Source organism: Rutidosis leptorrhynchoides, chromosome 4 (assembly GCF_046630445.1).
Source record: "Rutidosis leptorrhynchoides isolate AG116_Rl617_1_P2 chromosome 4, CSIRO_AGI_Rlap_v1, whole genome shotgun sequence".
Taxonomy (NCBI): Eukaryota; Viridiplantae; Streptophyta; class Magnoliopsida; order Asterales; family Asteraceae; genus Rutidosis; species Rutidosis leptorrhynchoides.
In genome coordinates this window covers 602,458,530-602,470,007 of record NC_092336.1, presented here as the reverse complement: position 1 = coordinate 602,470,007, position 11,478 = coordinate 602,458,530, and the positions used below count along the sequence as shown (strand labels likewise).

General features: G+C 32.6%; 1 protein-coding gene across 1 annotated transcript; it reads right to left on the bottom strand.

Annotated features, from left to right (window-relative positions):
* Positions 1–1,166: 1,166 nt before the first annotated feature.
* On the bottom strand, positions 1,167–2,463 carry LOC139903956 (uncharacterized). Its single transcript, XM_071885887.1, has 3 exons — positions 2,410–2,463; positions 2,226–2,321; positions 1,167–1,738 (listed from the first exon to the last, which is right to left on the bottom strand). The coding sequence occupies exons 1-3, from the start codon at positions 2,455–2,457 to the stop codon at positions 1,352–1,354; spliced, it is 531 nt and encodes a 176-aa protein (XP_071741988.1). The 5' UTR covers positions 2,458–2,463; the 3' UTR covers positions 1,167–1,351.
* Positions 2,464–11,478: the final 9,015 nt, after the last annotated feature.

The following is an 11,478-nucleotide window of genomic DNA, read 5'->3' as shown; positions in this document are numbered from 1 at the left end:
CGACGCGTCGACTGATGCGTCGTTTTTTTGGGTTCTCCGTCCATTTTTTCTGAAAACAACTCAAAAGACGGTCAAAGCTCAAAGTTCGGTCAAAGTCTGTCAAAGACGGTCAAAGTTGGTCAAAACGGTCAAAATCAGTCAAATTTTCGTCAAGATGTGATATGTTTTAAAATTAGTGTTTGTTTTCATTTTTGGGCCGTTTTTTCTCTGTGTCCTTACTGATTATGTACTCGGTAACATTAACTGAGTTTGAAGTTTGATTGTATTTAAATTCAAGTTCTTATTTAAGAAATTTATGGTATAGAATCAACTATTTTATACATATATAAATATATATTTAAGAAATTATTAATAAAGTCAACGTTAGTCAACGACCGATGCGTCCCCGACTCGATCGACGCGTCCTTTTTAAGTTTCGAACGATGCGTCCCAACTCGCGACTTTTACAACCTTGTATAGAAGACAATCTCCTAAAATGCTCATGCCATACACACCCATCGTATATTTGTCACTTTGTTGATAAATGCTATCCTTTTTTATTCTTATTTGCTTTCTACGTGATAATAAATATAAAATATGTTTTTGTATAATATTATAAAAGTAAAAGTAAATTAGATAATAAAAAAACCTACACACACTACTGGAAAAACCCCAATTGGGGACAACAAAATTTTGTTTTTAGGGACGACATGTCGTCCTCAATAATCTTGCGGGACGACATGTCGTCCCCATAAAGTCGTCCCCAGTGTTCTGTCGCGAAAAGTTTTTCGGGACGACTGATTTTTTTTTAGGGACGACGGTGGGACCCACTTTGACTTTTCAATTGTTAATCTTGTCCATTTTTTGGGGACGACTTTTAGGGACGGCATGTCGTCCCTAAAGAAATAATATTAAAAAAACCATTTTTCCAACGAATTAATAATTATAATATTTTTAATCTAATTGGGACGACTCTTTAGGGACGACATGTCGTCTCTAAAAAAATAATATTAAAATATCCTATTTTCATTCTAAATAATAATAATAATATTAAAATGTAATTGGGGACGACAAAAGGGTACAACATGTCGTCCCCAATAAGCTGTTATCGTTTTTGGGCCGATTAAAAACTGCTTTTCCAGCCGTAAAAACGGCACATTTAAACCAAATCAAAACCTGTTGCACAAAACACAATATATTTCACAAACACAAGCTCAACATTAATTAAAACATGTCCGAAACATTATCCAACCGTTACAAACTTAATCCGAATACTAAAAGATTACAATCCGACACAAAGTTTACAACCTTAAAACATTATCCAAAGTTTACAAACTTAAACCAAATCCGAATAGCAAACAAACTTACAAACTTACCTTGCTTCATCTTCATTTTCTTCATCACTTTCGCTTTGAGACGCACCACTTTCTTCCATGTCTTCATCGTCATCACCTTCGTCTTCACCTTCGGTTTCTTGAGTTTGATTGGGGGTTGGGAAAAAAGATTGCCATTGGGGCGGGATTGCCATATTGTTAAAGGCAAAAGTATCGTATACCGCTTCCTTTAGCAATGGGTTTTCGGAACCCGGTGGTGGTGGTCGTCTTGTTTGACAAGTTGATGATGAAGATGATGTACTAGCCGATCCGGGTAACGTTTTACCCACTCCGCGACGGTACCCGCGACGTTTGCCTAAAACTTCCAACATAATGACTTCATCACTCCTTTCCGGATATTTTTCTTTTAATTTCAACATTTTTTCCTACATAGTTAACAAATATTATTATTAGTATTATCATATAACAATACGACAACCCATATTCACCATTTGACCCATATACACATATACATATACTTATATTGACCCATATTGACTAAATGACTCAATTGGGGACGATTTTAATCCACATTGACCCCAATTGACCATTTGACCCATATTGACCATTTGACCCGTATATACATATACATATACTTATATTGACCCATATTGACTAATTGACTCAATTTAACCCAATTTTAACCCATATTGACCATTTGGCCCACATATACATATACATATACTTATATTGACCAATTGACTTCATTTAAATCAATTTTAACCCATATTGACCAATTGACTAAATTTAACCCAATTTTAACCCAATTGACTTTTGTTGACTTCGTTTGACTTTATATATATATATATATATATATATATATATATATATATATATATATATATATATATATATATATATGTAAGTACTTACGTGGTTCACCCTAGCTTTATCCCCACTCCATCCACCTTTCTTAAAAGTGTGGTTGTTCTTGAAGTTTTCGATAAGACTCGGAGGATCCAGAGAGGCCTGCAAACACATATTAATATTTGACCATTTAAAATTTACAGACACGTATTAATATTTTCCATAAACTAAAGTTAAAAATAGGATTTACCACACGGTCGGCAATTGACCTGCTACCCTGCGTACTGGCGTATTCCATCTTCGCCCTAAAGTTAAAAATAGGATTTACCACACGGTTCGGGAGCTTGATGGTTGTGTTATATATATTATACACCCTAAACACTAAACACTAAATAAACCCTATTACTTATACCCTAAACCCTAATTAAACGTCGTTAATTATCTTCACCATTGTCATGATCATCATCATCATCATCGTCATCATCATCATCGTTAAGTGTTAGTTTCATCATCATCGTTAAGTGTTAGTTTCAGTTTCTAGTGTAGATACATATATATATATATATATATATATATATATATATATATATATATATATATATATATATATATATATATATATATATATATATATATATATATATATATATATATATATATATATATATCTGTGTGTGTGTGTGTGTGTGTGTGTGTGTGTGTGTGTTAAATTAGTTTAAGAGGTTATATGATGTGGATAACACATAGTTACATAACAAAGTTACATAACACCGTTACATTACACTGTTAGATTTGGTAGGAAATCAAGGGCGGGAAAGATTTGGGAGGAAAGATTTGTGCGGGAAGCACTTGCAAGGGAAAGATTTGTGCGGGAAATTATTGGTGGCAGTTTATGCCTACTTAAAGAGTATCCATACACACTCTTTTCATCCATATCCACAATTCAAGTCTCTCTCTATCTCTATCTCTCTCTCTCTCTCTCTATCTATCTATCTCTCTCTCTCTCTCTCTCTCTCTCTATAATAACACTATGACTCACCCATTAAGGACTAGACCTATTAGTGAAGGTCGAATAGTCAATATGCAAGATTTTGCAGAGATCGCCCATGAATTCCGAAGAATGGGTTGGCTTCATTTCCTTTTGCTTGATAAGTTCTTTTTTCCTGCACTCGTGCACGAATTTTATTCTAAATTTGAATTCACTAATGAACAATTAGTAAAGTTTCGAATCTATAACTTGCAACACGAGTATACTCTTCAAGAATTCGGTGTGCTATTGGGCGTACCATATGATGGCAGAAATATCTATTTTCTCGGTGAAGACCTCGAACCTCTTCCTCAGGATATTCCAAAATATAAAATGACCATACTTGTGTTCCGTACTGCGGTTCCATACAGGACCATAGAACGTTCAGGCATCCTTGATGAATTATTTTGTCCGTTACATTACACCGTTACATTACACACTTACATTATACTGTGACATTACACCATGACATTACACCATGACATTACACCATTACATTACACACTTACATTACATCGTTACATTACACTTTTACACTATTACACTACACACTTACATTACACCGTTACATTACACTGTTATATTACACACTTACATTACACCGTTACATTACACACTTACATTACACCGTAACATTACATCGTGACATTACACTGTTACATTACATCGTTACATTACACACTTACATTACACCGTTAAATTAAACACTTACATTACACTGTTCATCATCACCATCGTCGTTTCAAAAATTCTAATCATCGTCGTCATCGTCGTGTCATCGTTCGTCATCACCATCGTCATCATCGTTACACCGTGACATTACAATGTTACATTGCACCGTTACATTACACCGTCATCGTAATCATCATCATCATCACCGTCATCGTAATCATCATCATCATTGTCGTCATCATCATCATCATAATCATCATCGTTTCAAACTGTTTGCTTGACGTTTTGCAGTTTCAAGTGAACGTATGAGAGCTTTATTGGACCTTAACAATGACGGTATCACTTCAAGCGCCCGATCAGACCAGAGCGGATCAATCCAAATTTATCGCCTTCTACAACGTTCAGACATCAAGCTTCCGAACCGACCATCACAACCATAATATCGTCGACCGCACTGGTATTCATCAGTCAAACAAGTTTTGATAACCATCTTTGAACCACAAGTTCGACAAGACTTAACAGCCAAAGTTTCCCATGGACCATACTGGTAATTTTCATCCATATTGTTGCAGTCATCTAGTGTTGTGACTAGTGGGGTTGTTATATAGAAGAATTTTTCCACCCAAAAACCACCATCCGTTTTCTCGCCAATGTTTTCCCACCCAAAGTTTTCCGCCGAAAGAAAAATACACCAGTTAACAATGTTAGAGTTTGTTTATGGTTTAATTAGGGTTTGATTAAGGTTTGTTTAGGAGGCTTCTTATAGTTGCATGTCTCCTTGACAATTGCCCGACAGATGGTATTATTGTGTTGGTGGGGTATCTCAACTTCAACTCCAATTCCGTTCGAACACACGGACGTCTTATTATATTCTCTTTTAGCTCCTTTTTATAATATTAGTTGCTCTTTTTAAAAAAATGATGATGACAATGATTTTTGACGATGATAAAAAAAATACAAATAACTGCGTTTTTCATTCATTTAATTCAGTAACTTTGTATGATGGTCAACATTTTCGGTGTGTTTGATGTGTGCAATGTTGTTGATAATGGACTCTATAAATACAAAAAAAACTGTAAATAAATGTCGTCCCCAATAGGCTTTAGTCGTCCCTAAATATGGCGCCAATTTTTTGTTCTTTTGGAGCCAATTTTTTTCCCATCCGTCAAAAAATAAAAAAAAAATGTTTTTTTTTTGGGAACGACATATAGGGATGAAATGTCGTCCCTAAATATGGCGCCAATTTTTTGTTCTTTTGGAGCCAATTTTTTCCATCCGTCAAAAAATAAAAAAAATGTTTTTTTTTGGAACGACATATAGGGATGACATGTCGTCCCTAAAAAATTGGCGCGATTTTTTTTGCTTTTTGGAGCCAGTTTCTGACACGAGAAATAATTAAAAAAATAAATTTTATTTCGGGACGACATGTCGTCCCTAAATGTCGTCCCTAATAAAATGGTCAAACTTTTGGTAAAAAGCAGCCCAGTTTTTTGTGCTTTAGCGTATTTTTGGGGACAACTTGATGTCGTCCCTAATACTGTCGTCCCCAATGTTTGATTTTCTTGTAGTGACATGTTATTATCTTCTAGAATGAATTAAACATAAGACGTAAGAAAATATTGTATTTCTCGTCCATGTCTCCAGGGATCCTTTTGATATACTACGTATTGTGATTAATATATATTTTGGTTGATTCCTATTTTTATATTTTTATATACAAACAAGATAAGATAGTTATAGCAAACTAACATAATATTAGAACTTTTTATACACTTATCAATTATTTCTTCTATGCAAATTTGATGATTTATATTTTATTCTAATTTAATATTTTTAAATTTATTTATTATGGAGTATTCACTTAAGTTTTAACAATGTGCTTATAACAATATAATCATCATACTTTCCTTAATCACATGCATTACTTTAATAAGAAAATACATGAAAGGTGTGTTTGATGAAAGTATGGAACATATTTTTACAGTTTGGAGTTTACTCCATATAATTTTTTATAAATGTTTGACAAATAATTGAAACAAAAGACTTTGTATTAAATGGACTAAAAATGATGATATATTTTATGACATACAATGATATCAAGATAAGTATGTACATGTTCATTTCATGAGCTATGTGTGCATTTTAAAAGATAGTTTAACTAACTTATTTTTTCTATGCTACTATTTAGAGTAACGTTTGAAAATTAATTTTCAAAACAATATTAGTAGTTTGAGGTTATGAAAAAATAAGTTCAACTCTCATAGTCTATTATAAGTTTATCACCCAAACACATCATTATACCATCTAAATCTTTATTTGTCTAATAATCTATTAATTATATATAATCACAAGATTATAAATTCACTAAAGATTTTTTATTTATTTATATAAAGATGAAGTAAAGAGAAAAACTTTGATTGTATACATTTAATGTATTTATTAAATTAAAATATATGATTAAATGAATAGTGATATTTTTTTTGGCTTTTTGTGTTTTCTATTTGAATATATAGATAATATAGTAATTCAAGCAAACAGTGATAAAATATTCCTTTTCTTTTTCTGATTCCAAATATTTTATTTGAAATGCGACTTCTGCCATGACAAGTAACAAAACGATATTCTTGAGATTCTCTATTCTTTAGTCTAGAAAAACTAAAAACATGATTCTTATTTAAAAGTTATTATTCTTTCTCAAATCTTTATTAATAATGATAATGATATAAGGAAGTAGTTTTTTTTTTTTTTTTTTTTTTATGATTATGATGCGCGTGTATATATAAGAATTCAATAAGAACTAATTATTGATAAGGAACTCTAAATTCAAATCATTTTTCAACAAGGACGAATAGTTTTAGGGTGTGTTCGTACAATTTTTATTCTGCATTCTGATTCTACAATTTTTGAGTTCGAACACAATATTACATTGGGTTCGAACACTTTTTATTCTACACTTTATCGTTCTATAATTGTTCGTGTTCGAACATTCTACACCGAACTCGAAAAAAAAATACACTATGTTCGAACACTTTTTTTCCTACAAATCTGAGTCGAACAAAAATTGTTGAATTCGAACAAAAAATCAAAAACAAATGTGCATTACTGAAGTTCTCAGGGTTCTCTGAAAAGTTGAGTTCTCATGGAATCCTCACTACATATATGATGAATTTAATGTGAACTCAAAAGTGATGAGAACCACTGGGAACTTCGAATTCGAACATTTTTTGTATAAGGGCGAACAATTTTACATGGTGTTCGAATAATTTTTATTCGATAATCTGATTCTACAAATTTTCGAGTATGAACATTTTGAACTGAGTTTGAATACAAAATTACACCGTGTTTGAACACGTTTTTGTTCTATATTTTTTTGTTCTACAATTTTCTGAGTTTAAACAAATTAACTTGAGTTTAAACAATTTGAATAGAGTTTGAACAAAAAATTAAACTGTGTTCGAACACTTTTTGTTTTAACTTTTTTGTTCTACAATTTCTATTTTACAAAAAATGTTCAAACACCGCATTCAAAGTTGTTTGAACTTAAGTTCGAACAAGTTTGAACATGCTCTAATGTTGTGTTCGCAAAATTGTTTGAATTCGAAAGAAAAAAAATCAAAAAATTGTTTTCACTTTGAGTTCTCAACGTTCTCTAATTACTGGAATTCTCATTGGATCCTCACCATATATATATATATATATATATATATATATATATATATATATATATATATATATATATATATATATATATATATATATATATAAAGAGAGAGAGAGAGGGAGGGAGAGAGAGATCAAATGAATATAAAGACATACTCAAGATCGAGCCTGAATGAATAGATCCGATCATCCACTAAAAAAGACATTTTATGGTAACTAACGACTATAGCTCTAACAAACAAGCTATCTCCATCGAAAACAAGATAATGAACTAACGTACTAAAACGCCTAACCAATTTAACTAGCCATGTAAACATATATAACATGTGCTTTACTCTAGGTTAAAGGGTAGATGAACGATTCTACTTTTATAAGTAGACAATTGACTGACCACATAATATATTTCATACTCCATATATATCTTGTATGTAGAAGATTATATATTATATATTGTTGTAACCTGTCTTCTTTATATTTTTTTCAAACATCAAGATATATATAAACTAGCAAGGCGCTAGAAAAACATTACAGGGAAAATAAAGGGTTTTGAAGCCATACATTTCAACTAACTCTGACTTTCTTAAACCTAGCAAATAGCCACTCAAAAGAGGATAAAACAACGAGATCTAAAATATGATTCTTCTTCATCTTAGCAGAGTTAAAGACCACGTCATTCATGTTTCTCCAAAGCGTCCCAACAACAGCAGGGCATATGCAATGCAACACTATAGAGATCTTTGGATAAGGGGAGGCTGAAGCAAGCCAATTTTGAGATCTAAACCATCGATCTAGCTTCAGAGAGATATACCAGCCCACTGGCGATAAAAGCTCAAAACTGAGTAGCAATTGAACAATTGAAGAATGTATGAGCAACATCTTTAAGCACAAAGCCACAATGCGAGCATGCATAAGACGAACATGAGACGCCTCGCTCATGCAAGTTCTTCTTTACTGGAAGACGATCATGAAGAAGACGCCCGAAAGAAGGATATTTCTAGCGGGGATGACATTAGACCAGAAGTTATGCCTTAAAACATCCATTGGGCGATTCAAATAAAGCCTAAGAGATCTGGTTGAAAAACCAGAATCTGAAGCCAAGGACCAGCACCATTTATCCTCATCATTATTAATCAGAACCTGAAACAATAGAGAAATCAAACGGTTAAGCTGCTCATTCTTCATCCCATCACGAACATGCCTTCTCCAATTCCAATGCCAACCATTAACATGCCAGCGATCAGAAACTTAACATTGATTAATCGAGTCGAGATAAAAAACAATGGCAAGGGAATTGCTCCGTTAGAATGACCCCATTACACCATCTGTCAGTCCAAAATTTAGTAGTAGAACTATGACCAATCTTAATAACCATAAAAGAAATTGGAAGAAGCTTATCCAAGTGCAAGGAAATAATACACTGGTTGAATTTTTTGCCAACAACCAGAAACAAATTATTTTACTCTAGGGAATAGACCATCCGGTTGAGTGTCGTGGATAGCTTGAATGACTTTAACCCAAATATGATCCTTATTATAAACGTATCTCCATCTTCATTTATAAAGAGGAGTTTTATTAAGGGAATCCATACTAACCACTCCAAGACCACCATTATCTTCTATTGGATGTGCTCAAGTTTCTTTCTCCTTTAAATACTTGGGTCTCTCGGTGAGAGCTAATATGAACCGGATTGTCAACTGGACTCCCATTATTGATAAGGTAGAGAAGCGCCTCGCCTCTTGAAAAGTTTCTCTTCTTTCTTTTGGTGGTAGTCTTACTTTGGTGAAGTCTGTTCTCGGTTATCTCGGTACTTTCTTCTTCTCGATCTTTTAAGCTCCCAAATGTGTTATTAATCGCCTTGAATCTCTTCGAGCATCTTTTTTCTGGGGTGGCAAGTTAGGGGAGAAAAAATTCATTGGGTCAAAAGGGGGGTTAAGTGGGTCGATGTCCGTCTTCTTTATATTATTTTACTTAGTACTTCGTATTTTATTTTGAATTAGTTAAGATGTGAAATCATGAAAATTTGATATAGTTATTTGTTCTTTTTAACATTACAAAGTGAATATAGCGATTCTATACTAAGGGTCATGGGTTCCATGATCTCACTAAATTTGAAATCCTTTTTATTAAATACTTTAAAGTTTTTGAAGGTAAACAATAATTAATTATGAAGAGATATATGTAAGAAAAATTTAGAACCTCATTATTTTTTCATTCTAGATTGGTCAGTGACTATATATGAAGTATTTAATCATCCATGCCCATCGTATTAAGGGTTACACGAGCAAAGCACAAACAGTTGACTTTTAGTTGGATTTACTCGATCCCGATTAACTCTAACTCGGTAGGTAATTATGTCAACACCATAATCTTTTTTATATATACTTTGTTTATAAGTATTCTTAACTCTACATAATTTTTATAAATAAATATATTCACAAAACAATATGACATGTGCTATGATCCGATTGTATTAAAATATAATTTTCTGTTTGCATAATTATCTCGCGGTCTCGCTTTTGTACATGTCATTTTACAAACAAAATTTATATATGTGTGAATCAATATTTTTTATTACGTTTTATTACCTTTTTTTTTTTTTTACAGTTGTTTTAACAATTTAATTAATGTAACTAAATATTATTAGCATCAGATTAAGATCATTTCAAGTTATATTATAACATCACTCAAGAAAACATACCTATGCTCGTTTGAAATGCTCAAAAACCTCATTTTTAATGTCATTCGAATTATCATTCCAAATTCCACCAATGTTTAAGCCCCTTATATTGCATTTATTATTCTTTCTCCATATTAAAGAATGGAAATACTTAGTATTTTCATCACCGTCGAGAATCCATCGCACCCGTGCTTTATGCTTCAACATCTTCGTTTTAATTGCTTCCTTTTCCAGCCACTTCTTTCGAGATTCTGCCCATAGTTTTTTCTCTTTTGAAAGGACCCGTTCATATACATAATAAACGATTCACAATAGTTGATTACATCGCGAGGTATTTGACCTCTATATAATACATTTTACAAACATTGCATTCGTTTTTAAAAGACAAACTTTCTTTACATCGAAAGTTGACGGCATGCATACCATTTCATACTATATCCAACTATAACTGACTTAATAATAATCTTGATGAACTCAATGACTCAAATGCAACGTCTTTCAAAATATGCCATGAATGACTCCAAGTAATATCCTTAAAATGAGCATATGCACAGCAGAAGATTTCTTTAATACCTGAGAATAAACATGCTTTAAAGTGTCAACCAAAAGGTTGGTGAGTTCATTAGTTTATCATAATCCATCAATTCCATATTTTTAATAGACCACAAGATTTAAATTTCATCTTTCGTAAACATAATCTCGTAACAGGCATTTCGCACGGCATAGAGATAAAAGTCATTCATACGAACTACAAACACCTGGTAATTGACCTTAACAAAATGCATCTAGAATATCCCCCCGCATACCGGCATTCCGTACGGTCATGCAAAAAGCATACAATCAGGCCACTCTTTTAAATATGATGGTTGTGTACACCTCACAAACAGATCATATCTTTTAAAGCTGGCGGTTGTATACCTATTTCGAAGTGCTAAAGCAGTTCAAATTCTCTGACTGGGGCTTGTTAGTGCCCATAGATCTATCTTTAGGATTCGCGTCAATTTGGGGCTCGGTTCCCAAATTCTCAGCTTACCAGACTAAAAGGGGTGATATCCGGTGTACTCATAACTCATTCGTAGAATGTTTTTAAGTACTTGTGTCTATTTCGTCAAACATTTATAAAAGTTGCGCATGTATTCTCAGTCCCAAAAATATATTGTAAAAGCATTTAAAAAGGGAGTAATGAAACTCACCATACTGTATTTCGTAGTAAAAATACTTATGACATCATTGAACAAGTGCAAAGTTGGCCTCGGATTCACGAACCTAAATTAAATATATAT